The sequence below is a fragment of the Cupressus sempervirens genome, chromosome 7, assembly GCF_028749045.1.
Source record: "Cupressus sempervirens isolate cs-2001-9-10 chromosome 7, ASM2874904v1, whole genome shotgun sequence".
Classification (NCBI taxonomy): domain Eukaryota; kingdom Viridiplantae; phylum Streptophyta; class Pinopsida; order Cupressales; family Cupressaceae; genus Cupressus; species Cupressus sempervirens.
This window is the reverse complement of record NC_143124.1, coordinates 901,905,979-901,925,955: the sequence shown is the minus strand read 5'-3', so window position 1 is coordinate 901,925,955 and position 19,977 is coordinate 901,905,979. Positions and strand designations below refer to the sequence as shown.

The 19,977-nt window shown below is 33.7% G+C and overlaps 1 protein-coding gene across 3 annotated transcripts; it reads right to left on the bottom strand.

Annotated features, from left to right (window-relative positions):
• Positions 1 to 13,367: 13,367 nt before the first annotated feature.
• LOC149550416 (putative staphylococcal-like nuclease CAN1) lies at positions 13,368 to 19,740 on the bottom strand. 3 transcript variants are annotated; one of them, XR_016354200.1, is made up of 10 exons: positions 19,121 to 19,590; positions 18,306 to 18,361; positions 17,153 to 17,261; positions 16,928 to 17,038; positions 16,664 to 16,851; positions 15,781 to 15,843; positions 15,516 to 15,675; positions 15,356 to 15,424; positions 14,042 to 14,234; positions 13,368 to 13,799 (listed from the first exon to the last, which is right to left on the bottom strand). XR_016354200.1 is itself a non-coding variant. In XM_089793435.1 (9 exons), the coding sequence occupies exons 1-9, from the start codon at positions 19,256 to 19,258 to the stop codon at positions 14,118 to 14,120; spliced, it is 1,011 nt and encodes a 336-aa protein (XP_089649561.1). In that variant the 5' UTR covers positions 19,259 to 19,740; the 3' UTR covers positions 13,368 to 14,117. The 3 variants fall into 3 exon arrangements, 1 of the variants encoding a protein (XP_089649561.1); XR_016354201.1 differs by having other exon boundaries at positions 14,062 to 14,234; XM_089793435.1 differs by having other exon boundaries at positions 13,368 to 14,234; positions 19,121 to 19,740.
• Between the last annotated feature and the right edge of the window lie 237 nt (positions 19,741 to 19,977).

The following is a 19,977-nucleotide window of genomic DNA, read 5'->3' as shown; positions in this document are numbered from 1 at the left end:
ATATTATCCTACAAATGTTCAAGGCCACATGAAGCTTCTAAGTTAGGGCTAGTAGGATACACTCCCTTTGTCTACACAATCTGACTCACTATAGTAGTCTCCTACCCCAATCCTCCAAACCCATACTAGTTTTCGCCAAATAGGCATCCACTAGAATCCATTCGTCTAATGCTAGAGTATCCAAAACCTCCAACCAGTTAAATCCCTTATCGATCTATTGATCCTTGTAGGATTTATTTTGTCCCCTGCCCTTAGCACATGACTTCCTGGGAATAAAACCATCCTTGTTGCTGTCATCTTCTTGCGAGCTTCAAATATTCTGCCCATATACAAATCCAAACAAATGTGTTCATGTGCACAAAAGAACTCTATAAATATATTTTTAAATTCAATTCAAATAATGACACTAGAAAATTAGATAACATCCATTCCACGCACAAAGAAGACAACCTTTCAAAAAATAATAAACATGGATTTTCAAACCCTACCTGGAAAGACATGGTGAATTTGAAAGAAGCAACAAACCAAATCCCTAAGTTATGACCAAACTTGAATTTTTGGTTTCCCCAAATCAATCATCAATTTCCAAAGACCAAAATCCAATTCCCCAAATCCAAACGATAATGATCCCCCAAATACAATTCTCAAAAACTTACATATATAAACCTATTAGGTTTGCCTAATTAAAGAACCCACTTGTTAACTCCACATGCACTTTTTAAAATAATAATTTCATAATTTCATCTTTAGTTGAGTTCTGAGTTTGAACTTTAACTTAGAAGCTAAAACTCAACTCTCTTTTAATTGATTATGCACAAGATATACAACATTAAGATTTAATGTAATTAGCACAATCTCAATATGCAACTTGATCTTTTATATTGATTTATCTTTTAAAATTATATTTTTAAATTAAATAATCTATCAAATTCTCATTTTCTATGATTAGACTTTCAATTAAATCTCTTTTTAATTAAACTAATATGTAATAGTCCAATTATCATATAGTAATTCAAATACCATATGTAAATGCTTTTATCAACCAAACCACACCACAAAATTCACATAATTGCAACACACAAAAATATACCAAATCCAAAATTAAACAACATGCACAAGGATAGACTCACGTATTTGGATTGGTAGTTAGTTAGATCCTTTTCCTCCTTCTCATGACAATAATTAGGCTTAGATTGGGATTTAGACCTGAACATATCTCCCCTCTTACCATTGTCATATTGCAATAGAACACACTCATCCTAGTAATTTAGGGAAGTTGATGGTGTAAGGAGGGATGAACAACTAGGTCCAAAGACACACCCAACTGTCCAACCACCTCGGTGAGTAAACATAACAGAAGCAAAACAAAAGAAACAACTCAAAGGAGAGAGATAATAACTACTTTTATTGATTCATCAAATATTTAGCATACATGCCCAGCTGTAAGGCCTTCTGGGTTACGACCAAATAAAAAATGTACCTAAATTCTATCCTCAACTTCAAACTCACAACATCTACTCTGACTCCTAGTCCTCTAAGTTCTATCTAAAGCTAAACCAAATACCTCTACTTATACTTGCTAAAATGACTTACAAAAGATTCTAGAACATTACATCAAAGAAAGGTCGACCTCAAAACAATCAACACTCATCCCTAGACAAGATCCTATCATTAAATTCACAATTTAAATTAAATACAAGAGTCGGCTCTAACTGAGAATCGAACACATACAAACTTGGTCAATAAGGGACCTAAACATTTAGCAACAACATACTCGGTGCATGAAGGATCACTCGGTCAACACAGAAACAACTCAGTTCACTTTGATGGAACTCGATCACCAAAGGAACAACTCAGTTCACACTGAAGAGTTCGACAAGGTTTGAAAATAACCCGGTTTGAATTATCATAATGAACAAAAGTACAAGATTAAAGGTAGCCCAGGATGCTCTTGCATTAGACACCTAGGATTGAAAGAAACGATTCTCCTAAATCATGCAAGTGTCACAACCTGAGTTGAATCCAACTCAGATTGGGAAATCCATCTAGCATCTTCAACTGGTCTATTCTTTCATTTTACCAAATACTCATAGTAATCTCTTCCTCTTGTGCTCTTACCAATTCTTTGGTCCAATACTTGTTCAACTACTTCAATTTGCTTCTTAGGATAATCATCGGATACAACAACTTCATCATCTGACTCATGATACTTATGAAATCAGCAATATTGAATATAGCTCCAAACTTCCTCAAGATCTTACAAGGTCCAAACTTCATCATCTTCAGCTCACTATATGTTCCAATAGGAAATCTACCTTTCTTCAAATGAACCATCACCTCATCACCAACTTCAAAAACATGATGTCTTCTAGACTTATCACCATTCTCCTTATACTTCTGATTACTTTGTTCCAACCTCAACTTCACTTCCTTATGCAAAGACTCCATAAAATCAACAAATTCTTCTCCTACATCACTTCTCTTTTCTTCACCAACAACATCCCTCAAATATGATATTCCTCTAGGCTACATTCTAGTAACAATCTCAAAAGGTGTTCTCCTTGTACTTCTATTCACAAAATTATTATATGCAAATTCAGCTTGTGCCAATACCAGCTCCCAATTATTTGATTTATCTCCAACGAAACATCTCAGCAAATTCCCCAAGGTTCTATTCACAACCTTTGTCTGTCCATCTATCTGTGGATGGAATGTAGAACTAAGTTTAAACTCAGTACCCATCTTCTTCCACAAAATTCTCTAAAAGTAACCAACAAATTTACTGTCTTTGTAAAAAAAATACTTCTTGGTAATCCATGCAATCTAACAATCTTTTTGAAGAAAACTTCAGCAACATGCTCAGCATCTGATATCTTCTTACATGGTATGAAATAAGCCATCTTAGAAAATCTACCCATAGCAACAAATATGAAATCATACCCTTTTACTGTCTTAGGTAATCGAAGAACAAAATCTATGCTGATGTCACTCCAAGGTTTCTTATGAACAAAAATAGGTGTATACAATCCAGTATTTGGACTTACTCCTTTTGCAATTTGATAAACTCCACAACTCCTTACAAACTTCTGAACATCCTTATACATCTGTGGTCAATAATACTTATCCTTCAACAAACTCAATGTCTTATCAATTCCAAAATGTCCAGCCAATACACCACAATGTTTTTCCTTAATCAAATTAACTCTCATAACACTTTTTGGTATACACAACTAAATTCTTTTGAATAACATACCTTCTTGAATAAAATACTCATCATATTTACTCATGTGATTTGATAGATTTGGTGCTTTGCACTCTCTCCACGCCTCCGAAAAATTAGGGTTAGTATCATACAACACTTTCATCTCATCAAAACCAAGAACTTCAACATTCATCTCAGTAAACAAAGAACATCTTCTACTCAATGCATCAACAACTTGGTTAGTAACTCCACTTTTATGCTTAATCACAAATGTGAAACACTGCAAGTACTCAACCCACTTCATATGTCTCTGATTCAATTTATGTTGACTTCCCAAGTACTGTAAAACTTTATGATCAGTATACAACACAAACTCCTTAGGAATCAAATAATGTCTCCACTTTTCCAAGGCTTGAACAATTGCATAAAACTCTTCATTATACACAAAATACTTCCTTTTAGCATCATTCAACTTCTCACTAAAGAAAGCAATAAGTTAACCTTCTTGACTCAATACAACTCCTATTGCACTGCCACTTGCATCACATTCAACTTGAAATACCTTATTGAAATCAGCCAAAGCTAATACAGGTAACTTAGCAACATTTTGTTTCAAAGTCTCAAAACTCTTATCAGCTCCATGTGTCCACTTGAACTCCTTTTTATCTCCTCTCATTGTCTCAGTCATAGCATTACAAATAGAACTGAAATTCTTGATAAACTTTCTGTAAAAACTAGCCACATCATGAAATAACTTTACCTCACCCACATTCTCAAGTGTAGGCCATTCCAAAATTGCTTTAACCTTCTCAGGATCCATTCTCAAACCATCAACTAAAATCACAAATCCCAAATACACAATCACCTCTTGCATAAAGGAAGACTTTTTTAGGTTAATCATCAACTTTTCCTCTTTCAATTTCTGCAATACTTGTCTAACATGCTCAAGATGTTCTTCCTTAGTCTTACTGAATATCATCAAAATAAACAATTACAAACTTACCCAAAAATCTCTTGAGAACTTCATTCATCAACCTCATGAAGTACTAGGTGCAGTAGTCAAACCAAAAGGCATTACCAACCATTTATACAAACCATCTTTTGTCTTGAAAGCAGTCTTCCATTCATCACTTTCTTTGATTATGATCTGATGATAACCACTCTTCAAATCAATACTGGTAAAATATTTTACTCTACTCAAACAATCCATTATGTCATCCATCCTCAGCATAAGAAACCTATATTTCACTGTGATCTTGTTAATAGTTCTGGAATTAGTACACATTTTCCATTCTCCATTCTTCTTAGGTGCTAATACAATAGGTACAACACATAAATTCAAACTTTCTCTGATCAAACCTTTCTGCAGCAACTCATGTATTTGTTTGTTAAGTTCTTCATTCTATGTAGGTGTCAATCTATAAGGTGCTTTATTTGGTAAACTAGCTCCAGGGACTAGGTCCATACAATGACTTATACTCCTTACTGGTGGTAAACCATTAGGTATATTTTCTACAACAATATCTTTCTACTCATTCAGTAAAATGACAATTTCTTCTAGTACTTAGTCAATACTACCAGCTTCTGCTGTCATTCGGTTTCCACTATCTGTTACTTGGTCACCACTATTTCCTATCACTCAGTTATAACTAGTATAACTCGGTCTCCTCGAAATTATTGCAAACCAAACTTGATTCTTCTTCACTTCTTTTTCAAATTGCTTTCCATTAATTGTGCATATTCTCATAATAGTAAAATTAACCTCATCTGGACTTTCAATCAAAGGAAACAATATTTTTTTTCTCCCATTCACCCAAAGAGTATATTCATTCAATCTTCCATCATGTATAACATATCCATCAAATTGCCAAGGTCTACCCAATAGAATATGACAACAATCCATAGGCATAATATCACACGAAATTTTATCAAAATAATGTTCAATCTTGAACTTCACAATAAATTGTTCACTTACCAATATCTTATGCTCATCTTTGATCCATGAAACATGATAGGGTTTAGGATGCTTCAGCCTCTGCAACTGCAACTTTGTAACTAGTTCTTTTGATGCCAAATTTTTTGAGCTTCCACTGTCAATGATCACCTTCCAGCATTTTCCAGCCATCTTACATCTAGTCTTGAAAAGACTTCTCCTTAGAACATGTTCCTCACCACTTCCCTTATTATATAAGGTTCTTCTCACCATCATATTTTCTCTAGCCTTACATCCACTCGGTGAACCCTCAATGTCTCCTTGAACCATAGCATTTATGTTACCTTGTTCATTCTTAGCAGATCTACACTCAAAGGATCTATGCCCTTCTTTGCCACATCTGAAATAATTACCATGAAAACTACCTCTAGAATAAGAATTACCTATTCCTTAGTAAGAACTAGTACCTCCTTGGTAAGAACTACCACCTTTCCACTTGGTCTTGCCTTTGTCATCATTCTTCCATCCAGATTTGCCCTTATCTTGCATAGTATTGTCAGATCTGTCACGTTCTTCATAAGATCTACCTTTGTCTCTTTGGAAGCTTCCATCTCTACCTCTTTGTCTTTGTTCATGCTTCTTTGTCAAGATCTCCTCAACTTTCAAGGCATATTGATATGCTTCCTCCACACTTTCCAATTTCACAAAATTTATTTCATCTTGAATTCTAGACCACAATCCATTTAGGTACCTTGCAACTTTCTCAACATCATTATCCACATGTCTAGATCTGATGTCCAATCTATAGAATTCCTTAGTATAATCCTTCACAGTCATGTCCCTTTGTCTCAAATTTTGCATGTTCCTCAACAAGCTAACTTGGTAATCAACAAGAAGAAACTTTTTCTTTACCTTGTTCACCATTTTCAGCCAAGTCCCGATCTTCTCATTTCCTCTCTTTTTTCTATCAGTTTGCAAATGCTTCCACCACAGTGAGGCATGACCTTTCAGCCTAGTAATTGTAATTTTCACATTCCTATTGTCAAGAGTGTTTTCAAACTCAAAGAACTTCTCCATATCAGAGATCCAATCCAACACAACATTGGTATTCAATTTTCCATCATAAGGAACAACTTCCACAATAGGCTTTGAATGTGCCCTACACAACACTCTCAACAATCGTTCCTCATCTTGATCTTCTTCAGGTTCTGGATTAGGGTTTGGTGCTATAACTTCATCATAACTTACATCATCAAGATGTGCTATTCTCCTCTAGATTGTCTCCACAACATCTAATTTGGCTGCAATTTGTCTCAAATGTATCCAATACGACATTATCAACATTTCCTCTACCTTGAACCATCTTTACAATCAGGTTCTTGCAAGATCGTAACCCTCTACAAGTTATAGATCAGTATGATCCAATCTCCACAAGGATGAACCTCAAGCTTTGGTACCACCTGGTGCAAGGAGGGAAGAACAATTGGGCCAAAGGCACACCCAACTGTCCAACCACCTCGTTGAGTAAAAACAATAGAAGAAAAACACGAGAAACAACACCAAGGAGAGAGAGAGCAATTACTTTTATTGATTCATCAAATATTCAACATACATGCCCAGTTGTAAGGCCTTCTAGGTTACGATTAGATACAAAATGTATTCCTAAGTTCTATCCTTAGCTTCAAAATCACAACATCTACTCTGACTCCCATTCCTCTAAGTTCTACTTAAAGCTAAACCAAATACCTCTACTTATACTTGCCAAAATGACTTACAAAAGATTCTAGAACATTACATCAAAGAAAGACCGACCTCAAAATGGTCAACACTCATCCCTAGACAAGATCCTATCATTAAATTCATAATTTAAATTAAATACAAGAGTCGGCTCCAAATGAGATCCAAACACAGACAAACTTGGTTAAAGAAGGACCCGAGCATTTAGAAACAACAGGTCCACTTGATGCATGAAGGATCACTCGATCAACATAGGAACAACTCGGTTCACTTTGACGGAGTTCAGTCACCAAAGGAACAACTCGGTTCACATCGAAGAGCTCAATAAAGTCTAAAAAGAACTCAGTTTGAACTGTCAGAATGAATAAAAGTGTAGGATTAAAGGCAACCCAAGATGCTCCTGCATCAGTTGATGTTCGATACATGTAAACCTGCATAAAAGATGAGCACATACTAATTTATATCTAACTAAACAAGCAATGGTGGGGAGTGGTACATTGAGTAGATCTAACTCGCAAGTGACTATGACTCCCTCCCTCCAGCTGGCTTAAACATCACACACTAAGGCTTGATTCCTACTAAAAGTGTTAAATAGTCAAAGTTGACTAATTTTTCCAAGCTTGATTTCTTCTTTAGTATGTGATGTTTAGGGGTGGCCCCCTCCCTCAACCACATCAAGCACATCAAATAATAATGTAAAATGGACACACAACATACACAACAAGTATTACATAAGTACAACTAATAATCCACGAATACATCTAACATCATTTGCTAACATATGAATTCCATCATCATGAAGATAATTGTAATCATCAATTCAAAGCATATAGTATAGTATTACCATGAAAATAATTCTAATCATTAAGAACGAGCATATAAAATATCATCATTGTAAACAAGTAATCATCACTATCCGCTAACATGATAAAATCAATTAATCTATATATCAAAGCACTACATTTCAAATATAGCTAAGAAACTAACATATTCATAGAAAGGTCTGATAGGGTTTAACAATGAACTCTTTAGTAATAGCAAAGGGGGGAGTATTACACTTCAAATTCATATTATAAGTCCTATGTTTATTAAATTTCTTAAAAACTCAAGGTAAGATCTTATTTCTAATTGTGTTCCTCTAGTTTTCTTCCAATCCCATAATTCCTTTCATTTCCTAATCCCTATATTACCATTTATGTGACATTTATATTCTCTTTGACCTCAAAATTGACTATACCCTATTTTCCCATATTGTCTCATTGCTTGAGATCCATCATCCCAATTTCGGATTTGGGCCCTAATTGATGGATACCTTAAGATTTATGCTCAAACTAGAAGTACATGCCTATCTCAAGGTTTTAGCAAAGAAATAGGACTTCTAGTTAGCTCGGTTGAGTTTTAACCCCCAAGATTTTGTTAGAGGTATATAAACACTCTATACCTCCTCATTTTGGGATCCATTACTATTCTCAACCTACATGATAAAGCAACAAGATTTCAAGAGCTTTACTACAAATTGGCATCTAAGCATTCTCAAGATCTTCAAGTATTCAAATCTCCATATTCATTAAATATTGTAGCAAATTACAACATCTATTTAACAAGGCTTATCTTTCATGGTTACCTTTTGGGATTTTGTGGATTTCAAGCTATTTCATTATCAATGATTACATTCAATGAGGAATGATGTCATTAAGGTATGAGGTAATTCACAATTCAAAACTAGCTTCTATTTTATATTTCCTTTATGCAATTTTATTACATTTTTGGGGTTGATGCTTAAATAAGGGCTTGGCTAAGAGGTACCCATTCCAAAAACTTCTTCACTATATTTTATATGTGCAAGAATAAGATATGCAGATATCAAAACATTTTCATGAAGTTCAATATCTACTGAATCATCCATAGAAGCTTCAATAAAAAACCCAGGGTATAGAATGGCTCACTTGCTTTGTACCTACATACAGACTGACTCAAACACTTTCCACTTGGGTATAGAATGACTTAGCCACCATATATCCTCTAGATATAATTGGAATTCAACCAACAAAGGCATCCTAGCTTTAGGATATCAGAATAATAGTTTCAAGTATTTCTAGGATTATGTCTGTCTGTTTTTCAAATCTAAAGTAGCACATTTCCTGTTTTTATTGTAGGTTCCCTAATATTTTTTATTTTTTATTTTGTTACCTCATTAATAATTTCCATTTGAATTTTACGTATTTAGAAAAGGATCCCTACCCAATCAGTGCTTAGGTCATCACTTGAGCCTACTCAGACATCTTTCTTTTCAATGTGCAACTTTGAAAAGGAGAAGTGATCTACCTCTTTGCGTTGCTTCCCTATTTCTTATTGTATAGAAATAATTATTGACTTGAAATTATTATATTTGAGTTAGGTTATGGAATATGCATATGGGGTTAAGTCCCAACCAAGTTATCCTATTTGGAATTGCAAAAACAAGGTATCAATACTTGTAGAAACACTAGTTTGCTTCAAAAGAAGCCAATTGGTTATATACCATATTAATAACGAGATTGACACAATCAATGAATTGCTTCACTTTGGATATAATGCTAATGAAAAGGTACATACACATCTTCAAGTTAGAGTTTGTGCTTCCTATTAGTCGGTCAAGTAGAATAATAAAATTAGCAAGATCGTCTATGAACATCAATCTTCAAGCAATCATTATTGACTGATACATGTGACTTTCATATAACAACAACTATGATAGAGCCTCATCTACTGAGATGGCTAGATACATGCTATACAATTTAGACAAGTGAGTTGATAGAAGAATGTATAACTCCCAAGGATGTCATGAGTTAGGAATTTGGCCAACCTCGGTAAGCTTCTCAAAGTACAAGTTTGATAGTAATTTGGAAGGGCTACATGGAATTAACCACCACCCTTGTAATGTTAAATTTCCTAAACCCTTGAGGAAATAACCCAAATAGAACATCATCAATCAAGTTTGAGAAATAATTAACTTGATCAAACAAAGTAGATGATGTTAATGGAGCATGAGTAAGAAAGAGGACAAGAACTAGTGTAGCACAAACCTTATCCACTAGGACTCGATTAGATGCCTCTGCAGTATGAGAGCACTTAGATTATGAGGATGATGAATTAGACGAGGAAGATGAAATCCTCCTCAATATTCTTCTAGGTGCTTGTCTACTTTATCATATGAAAAGTGGCTCAAATCTAGATGATGGATTAGAGGAAGAGTTGGACATTGAGAATGCTTTGGCAGAGGAATGAGGTTGGTAGTCTCCATATTGAGGTTTGTAGGGATCCATCATACCTCTATATTCTTGGTCTTTAGAGAGAATTTATTTCCCCTTTCATTGCAAACTCATTGGATTATTCGAAGGCCAAATATTAGGTTAATCTTCTTCCATATTTTTCTCTTATGGGTAGTCACTCTATCCAAGAGGCTTTTGATATAAGTTGTTATAATCAAGAGGATTCTCAAAATATGGTTTTCACTATTTTTAGTGGGGTTGTTGGCTATCATATTTTAAATGGTACAAATTTGAATAACTATACAAATTTGAATTTGGGTTTTGATGTTCTTGGCATTCTATATCAGTCTTCTATTTTGAATATTAGTGAGGGGGATGGGGCTTCTCTTGACATAGTTGAAGGTGTTATTGTTTTGCCCCCTCTTATTGCTTTGGATTCTCAAGATGATATTCATGTTTCTCTAGTCTCATCACGTTTGGGAGATTAAGTTTGTTGCTCTCCTTGTTGATGATGTTCCTCCCCCTAATTGCTCTAAGGAACCATGCATATTTGGGTTTGATGGGGCTATAAAGGATGTCTTATTCCAACAAGTTTCACTAGCATTCAGTGGTAAAGTGGGAAGGTGTATTTAACTCCTTGTTCCTAATTCTATTATTGGCAAGTCATGGACTTGGTTGGGAAAATCCCTCCGTGGAAGGATTTGTGGTAGTCACCATAATATCGACATTATGCATAGATAGATTCTTCAATCTTGGAAGCTTAGTGGACATGTTGAGGTAATGTCAATGTTATATGTGGTTTCTTTTTCTTTTTCTTTTCCCATAAGAATATTGTTTTAGAAATTTTGATGATGGCCCTTGGTTTTTGGGTGTGAATGGTCTTGTATTCAAACTTGATGTCCTAGTCTAAATCCACAAATAAAATCTTTCAAGCTTCCTATATGAGTTTGTTTGCTAAGCATGCCTATGGAATTTTGGTATGAAAAGATTTTTAGGATTATTGTCAATTCTTCTATCCATTTATTGTGGCTATGGAGAAGGATTCCAAAATTAAGAAGCGACCGTTGTTTGCTAGATTTTGTGGTTATGTGGAAAAATATGAGACACTCTCTTCTAATATTACTAGGGCCTTCGAGTTTGGTAAGTAGGTGCAACAGATTGATTTTGAGGACTATCTTTTCTTTTTCTTTTTCTCGTGGTATAGTAGAAAATACCTTCACTGGTTGTTCAAATAGAAATAATCAGCACGTAGTTTGGAAAATGAAGGATAAGACTTATGTTGCTATGGAGTCTTCTCCCTTCATTTTGGAGGTGCAAAAAGGGATAGAAAGAAAACTTCTTATGGATAGTTCAATAAAGGAATTGAAAGAAGACCCTACCAATGATATTATGATTGGTATTTGTCACCAAATTTATTCGAAACATCTTTACAAACCACCTTAATTCTTGGTGGGGCTCCTTGTGTGTTGGAAAGGCTTGTAATTTTTTGCTTTTATTTTCTATTTGGTAGTTGATATTTTGTTTTGATGTTTGGTTTTTTGTTGACCTAAATGCTTTTTCTTTCTCTGCAAAAGGAATTAAGGACCTTTTCAAAATGTCTTCCTACCTCATAAAAAATACTCTTATAGTTGCTTCACAAGAAATTGGTGTCAAAAGCAAAAGAAGACAAAGCTAGTTCCTTCCTCTCTCATTGGTCTTCGAAGAAACTAGAAACTAGATGCCCATCCCAAAGGTGTGGAAAATACACCTAAATACATCCTTTCTAGAAGGCACAGTCAAGAAGATATTTTGTTAAGCAAAGCTAAGCAATAAAAAATCCTATTGATTTTTCTACTTTGTTTGAAGATTATTTTGATTTTACAAAATATAGTAAGAAACCAAAAATACAATTTGATTATTAAATTCCTAGATTTACATTTCACTTTATTGTTCTGTATTATATATAAAGGCTGCTTGTCTAAACTATGTTAATTTATTTTTGATTTTTAATCTAAAATTATCTTAAGAATATTTTTCCCAATATACTTTTATACAAAATAATTGTTGAAAAGTGATTCTTAGAATTAGTATTTAATTTTGGTAACACAATTGTAGTCAAAATTGCATAATCAATTATTCTTGTTTCTACTTATTAAACGATCATATATTGTATTACTTGTATGCTACATAGATACTTTCTATAAAAATGCAAACTTTTTAAACATAAAAAACACTATTATTCACATTTCTCTAAAGTATTTCTATAAGCTAAAAAGTTTCACTTATGATTGCAACCTTCACATTCTTTAAGACAATTAATAATACAACAGTATCCCATTAGTATATAAAATTCGTAAAAAGAAAAAGGAAAAAATGAAAAAGAAAAAGATAGTTATCCTTGAAAAAGCAATTAGAAAAATAGACTTTTTCTTAAGTCTCTTGACATTTATTAGCACTCGATGTAAGATTAGACATGTCCCAATAATTAGTGCCACTTTTCCATTACAAAAGTGAGGTGGATTAGTAATAAATCTTGAGTTTCATTTATTTGAATCAAAGAAATAAGTTTCTATTGATATAGTTTTATTGCATTGAAAATATTTTCAATTTCAATTTTATGAATTTATTTCTAATTATAAATTTATTAAAAAATAAATAAATATTAAAATTGTATTAAAAATATAAATACATATAGTAAGAGTATAAATAAATAATTTGAATTTCATTTTAAATAAGTTTTCATTATTGTAAATTAAGTATATGCAAATATAAAAACTATTATTTTTATGTGATATATATAATAATTTGTATTATCAAAATTTCTTTATGAATAAGGATCCTCTTAAAGTTTCCTTATTTTGCAATGTATTCATCTTAATAATCTTCAATTTGATAGTTAAATTTGATTGTCATTTTCATTTTCATTTACAAATGTCTAATTGTAAAGACATTTACCCCAAATGAAAATTGTTATATTTAATTATTCTTTAATTTCTCAAAATTGATCTAGATAAAAGTTCCTTATAATGCAAAAACAATATTTTAAGATATCAAATTTCTTATTTATAATTATAAATAAATAATCCAAAACAAGTTTTTATTATAATAAACATTATTGTTTGAAACTATTACTCACTCAGTCTACTTCCTCTTTAAATATAATATAAATTCAATTTTACAAATTCTTGTACATTAATAATGAAATAATATTTAGTATCTCTTCGGACTTTACTATCAATGAATAAATATAAAGTAACTTCAAACATTCATCAACAACATTGTATATTTTCCTAAAACAGTGTTCCAAAACCATTACATAACACTTTTTGCTATTTACATTGTAAAACTCATCTCTAATTCATATCCTTCGTTTTGTACAGATACATTATCAATCGATAGAAGATAAATGTGTACTGTTGTGACTTGGTAAAAATGTTTTAGAAGAATTTGCACCACGTCCATATGGCATAGCTGGTCTTGCCCAATTATGGAACAAAACTGCATCCATTGCATCCATTGAGTTATTGTCCATCATTTTGGTAGCTGCGGAGAACAATACTTTCCAATCCATGAGATGCATATTTATCTATAATGTAGTTTGCTCCCGACCTTATACACATGTTGCAGCAACATATTTTCTTAAACACATTTTTTCCCCATTTGTATGCTTGTGGGTGTGACTGCATCCGCCATTCAACTGGTGGTACAAGCATACAAAGATCTTTTGTGAGAATATACATTTCAATGAAATCAAGTAATAAAGTGATATTAGTTTTCATAACAATGTACAGTGTTATACATGTTTAGGAAAGGTAAAACCACAGACATTTCTGTAGTTTATACCTTCCCTTGTCTTTTTTCTGTACAAGCGAGACGTCTGAAAAGGTTCAACTTGAGTCATTTTAATTTACAAATGCAAGTCCAGACCAAAGAACAAACCAGTGTCTTCAAATAGGTACATTTTCAATGTGCCTCTGTCGACTGGAGCTTTGGAGACCTGTTGGTTCAAATGGTCTCAAGCAAATGTTTCAATGGCAATACCTTCCCGTCTTTCTTTTCTCCAGTCCCATGGTTTCTGGGGATTGGATGAAGCCCATATTCCCACACGGGCTGCACGGGCCTGCTTTTCCCACTGCATGGATGCATTGAACGTCTAGTTAGAATTTCAAATTTATATCAATGTCCTCATAGGTCATTAAAGTGAGTTTAGTTCAAAAACAATTAGAATTATGATTTAATTGGTTGAGTATAAAGAGTGATATGTATATTCGTTGGTTATGTTAATCTATATGAGTTGGATGAATTACAGAATGATCAATATAACTATTGAGCTTCAATTATTTACTTTTGACTTTTGAGTCAAATTTATTGATCTATATTTTATGAGTTGTTTATGAAAACTCATTTTTCCTAACAATGAAGAGTACACTTAGCACTCATGGCATCTAGGTAATGGTCACAGAGATGAAACATTGGGTCTTCTTAGAATATCATCCATCCGAATACTACTCCAAGTCGAGCATGCTAACTAAAGTTTTTGTCAAAAATAAATCCACTAAACTTGCTATCCCACTTATACAACCTTCAACAAATATTATATCTTATGAACAATCTATTAAAAAACCCTTTCAACTTATCCATGAAGAAAAGAATAATACTCTCAGATTGTCAATTCTTAGCCCTAAAAACAGAATCAACTTAAACTCATAATCAACCTAAACTCTTAATACTATATCAAATAGCAAAACAAGCTTATACATGCCTATCAAAACAATGTGTCCCTCAGACAGGTAGGTAGGTGCCTAAAGACCTCTAACAAATAATTTCAACTCTCATGAGAATAAATCGAACACTTAGCATTCATTGGATCTAGGTTATGCTCACAGAGGCGAAGTACCAAATTTACCGGGAGGTCACCCATCCTAGTATTACTCCTGCTTGAACGTGCTTAACTACAGAGTTTCCTCCATGGTTAAACCCACTCTGCTTGCAACCCCACTTAAGCGCACTCAAGCGGGAGTAGTACTAAGATGGGTGACCTCCTGGGAAGTTCCAGTGCTTTACCTATGTAAACATCACCTAGATCAAATGAGTGCTTAGTATTCCATTTATTCTCATAAGAGATGAATTTATGTGAATCACTATTCATGAAACATACATGGATTAATAAATTTGACTTGAAAACTACACAATTAAATTCTGGTATTATAAAATATACTTCCAACCAAATTGTGTGTTAGCCAGTTTCCTTACCTCGGCAAACTCTGGGCGTTTATCATACTGCGTATAGTGCCACACCCATCCCTTTTTCAAAAGAACTTCCTTAAAACCGCATCAAATATGCAACAAATACGAAATTGTTAGGTAATAGATGACTTCGAAATACTAAGCCAACAACAGCTCCAACATTCACCTGGACAAAAACATCTCCAGTGTATATATCTCCTACAGTCCGACCATAACGATCTTCGCCATAGACAAGAATGCGCAAGCATTTCCCTTCAACCAGATTCAGAAGTGCTTCCCTTGCCTCCTTCCCATAAGGCATTTTGCCCTCTGGAGCATCTACTCCCCTGCAATTTTGGAGGACTTATATTTAAAATTTCCATTAAGATTAATGTGTCAAATTCTAGTAGAGGAAAAAATAAACATCATATTTCACTCTTTACATCACAAACCTTAGCCGAATTCGATATTTGCGAGCAAGAACATCATCCCCATTTCTATATGCATCAAATACCCTGTTCGAAAGGACAGCAACGGTTACACTGGCAATAACCTCAACTGGTTAAACTAAAGTAATACGGAATGGATCCTGAATTGAATCTCAATTTCTGACAGTCAGTGTTCTCAATGTGTCATATTGTATATTAATTTGCTAAATTCAGAAGTTAATTCATTATAATAGCATATTTCTAGAAACAATTGAGTTTTCTTATATAAATATTTTAAATTATATTCAATAATCTATTATCAGAATGATTGCAGATTTGGTGAGAACAAAAGAAAAGAATGATTGTCTAATCCCAGGAATCTTCCACAACATAAATCAGCCACATCTTATGTATTGATGCATCTTAAGAACTGAATAGTTATGATTGTCTAATCCCAGAAATCTTCTACAACATAAATCAGCCACATCTTATGTCTTGATGCATCTTAAAAAGGGATAGGCTAATCTCCATCCAAAATGTACTTAAAACAAAACGAAGTCAAACTTTTTTTTTTTTTTTTTTCCAGATTTACGAAAAAGTAGTGATTTTTAAAAAAAAAATTTGTTGTTTTCGACTACAAACTATGTAGATCATAAAGATTAAATGCTGAAATTTTAAAAAAAATCTATGATGTTTTCGATTTTTTGAAAATTGGTCTAACTTTACATTTTGAATTTGAATGGCGTCCTCTTAAAAACTCGATAACTGTTCCCAAACGAGAATATGTCGAAGTCCAGTTCTTGTGCTTGAAAGAAGGCATTTATTTGGTTAGTATAATAAGCATGCCACATAAAGGCACAATCATACTAAGACACATCAGCAGGCTTTGTTTCGCATTATAATTTACCTGTAGTCTTCATCTGTAATTTTTTTCTTTAATGCATCGGCTCTTGCATAATCCTTCCTTGCTCGAGCTTGACGCCTTTCAATTGTTGCTTCCTGAACTGAGATTGGAACCATTGCAGACTCTCTAGGGCTCTTTGTATCCACGTAAACATTGATGCCATCGCCATCTAAAACATTTCTGCCATTCACCTGAAATGGACACCAAATAAGCATATGCAAACACAAGAAAGGAGATAAGGTAGGGCAGATTCAATTCATGTCTCACTTTAAGTGTCTGAAATTCATATTTCACTTCTTGTGGCCATTTCTGTGCGATATCTCCTGGAGCTTGAGTAGTTGCAATAGGGTACGGTAACCCGTAAAATGCCAAGAAGCCCTAAAAAGGAAGAATATATGGAGTTCATTTCTTCTTCAAAAGCAAATCACCAATAGGAAAAACAAGGGAGAAAATCACATGTATAAAGACTGCAGAGAATTGAACGAAAAATACCTCAACATGGACCCTTCGATGTTTCTGCAATGTCCCGACAATGAGTATTGCTACTTGTTCAGCATTACTAGGAGGGTCCTCTTTCCATGCTGCTAAGATTTTCTTATACCTTTTGCAATAAACAATGATCATCCACGATGATAAACATATTTTTCCATTAAACAAGTTGAATGAGAAATTAATTGAGCAGATAGCCTATTGAAACTGCAGGCGAGTGAGGATAGACTTAAATTTTTTAATGAAATTACTTCAAAATATTCTGAGTTCAACTAATGCAAACATAATAGTAGAATTAAATCATAGGAGAAGATCATGGCTATGCAAGTGCTCTATGATTTTGAAAGGCTAATCAACATGGCAGGTATGATCGATGCAGTTTCTGATAGTGATTGTGTTTTGATATTTTTTATCAATGTTTTGAATCATACTTCCTATTCTGATGAATGGATCAGAAAGTATGATTCTAAACATTGATACAAAAACACCAAACACAATCAATCCTAAAAACTACATCAATCTACATTATAGATTGTGGAAATCTTCTCAGAGTAATGACAGGTTTAACTTTTTAAAAGTCCACATTGTCAAATGATATTTACAACATTTCAGATCATATTTCATTATATCAACATTTAGAACTGTAAATCATTGGTACAAAAAACTTACCCAATCAATTCCTTAAACACTGACAGTCAGCTTGAAGATGTAAGTGCTCATAACTAAGCCGTGGATAAATCTTAATCAAGGGGTACATACAGGTTAGAGGCATGAATCAGACTAGATAGGATACTCCCTGATTGTGACCTTAGACTTCTTAAATGCAAGGTGGAGCGAATTATAGCACTACGCAAGGTTCTGAGATGGTGAAAAGAGAACCATTGTACAAGTTATGGCACAAGTATAATTCAAGAGGGACTCACCCATACAAACAACTATGACATTCGACCTATTTTTGAGGATTTGAATAGATATCTTTGGAAAATCACATCGGATTTATGATAATTTAATCGGATTCCTTCAAATTGGGAAAAAGTAGGAAGTTCAAAAAAGTATGTAAAAAATTATAAATTATAAGCAGAAAAAACCCAAGGATGGCGATGAACATTGCAACCCACACATTGTAGTTCATCACTTGAAAGAAGCAGAATCTTACCATGTAGCCTGTGTTTTCTTCGGAGCGTCTACACGCTGGCTTAGACCTTCTGGCACCTTAAGCAATACACAATCCTTGATATCAGTGCCAACTTGCAAATGTAAAATCAACAATTCAGAGAACATTATCAAGAGGAACAATGTCATGCTAGTAATCAATCAAGTTGTGGGCATATGGTTGGCCAGTCCCCTCAAATTCAAAAGGAAATATTACCCAACATTACTATTAATGATTACCCAAGAACAATTAACAATAAAGTGATTACCGACAACTCAAGATCTGCGGTGAGCAGCAAGCAATACCTACCCAAATCCAAAATCTAAAAGAGCAAAGCCATAACTTAATCCACTTCTATTGGCAGTGAGGTTGAGAAGAAAGGAAGGCCATGAGGAAAACTAAAAGGAAAAGTAATGGAGGCTTATACGAGAGCATCACTAGGGTTCAGATCCCCTCATTGAGCTATAAGGATCACAAGGTAGATTTTTAGTGTGAAAAGATCATCCATGTCTACTAGTCTTCAAAATGTGTTCTAAGCTTAGTCCAGCCCCACCAGACCAAATGGCCTATACCTAACCAAGGAAAAATACCAGTCTACATAGTTTATAAAATTATGGCAAAAAAAAGAACAGACTTCTGACTCACAATTCCAAAATCTGGAAAATGGCATCCGTTGTCGGGCAAACCAAAAAATCCAGAATATAGAATGCCATGTCCGTATTGTTCTAAATTGGAAAAGGCAACAGAAGAAAAATAACAAATCCTTCTTAAATAGTACAAAATTCATAAATTTGCTTTGTTTTCCAAAATGAAAATACCTGAGCAGTGTTTTCAAACTGAAAGAGATCACGAGCCAATAAATCAAACCCAGTTGTTCCAGGTACCACTTCATGGGCACCTTCTGAGGTCCGGGGTTCGAAGCAATCCCCACACAGAAATCTCAATGCATTTCCCATATGATCCCAGCGCTTGAATATCTAATTTATGTTCAAAGTGTATACCTAGAAAAATCCAATTAATCTTGTAACTGAGGACACTGTATGGTGAAAATAGGTCAAATTTAAGGGATTTCGATTATTCCTAACTGCTCAATGCCTCCATTTCTGGTTTTATTCTTCACTGCTTTGCTACTCCACTGTATCGAAAAATTCTTTTACCAAATAACAGGCAAGCACTTCCCTCCTCCAATCGGTGAAGAATATGGATTCATGTCTCTCGGCGCAGGTTATGGCCGTAGGATCTTTGTACAGTTGATTTTATTATGCTCAACATTCGAAGAAAGAAGCGTAGTAGTTAAATCAATATGGTTTTTAATTGAGTAGTCAACCAGCCAATGATATATCATACCACGCTAACATCTAATTAACTTTAGTCTCAATGTGGATTTGGCATATTCCTCGGTGATCATGTAAGAAAAGCACTTTTAAGGTTTGTCCATGGATATGAAAACAAATGTTTGTTGGAGTTTAATGAGATATTTTAGTTTATTTAAAATATTTTATTTGTGATATTGTTAAGAAAGCTGAATATTAATATAATTTGATTTATTGTGGAAAATATCTCATATTTATCAATATTTTATTTACTAGTACATTTATGTAGTAGCAGTCCATGAAAGAGTGATCATAAATATAGTATAAATTAACAATTGAGGTTCTCCTTATAATGTTGACTT

Coding starts and splice junctions, on each gene's coding strand:
- LOC149550416 (XM_089793435.1), bottom strand. CDS start 19,258: ATGGGAAATGCATTGAGATTTCTGTGTGGGGATTGCTTCGAACCCCGG. Junction 16,852..16,927: donor ATGAATTTCAGACACTTAAA/GTGAGACATGAA, acceptor TGTCCATTTCAG/GTGAATGGCAGAAATGTTTT. Junction 15,676..15,780: donor AAATATCGAATTCGGCTAAG/GTTTGTGATGTA, acceptor CCAAAATTGCAG/GGGAGTAGATGCTCCAGAGG.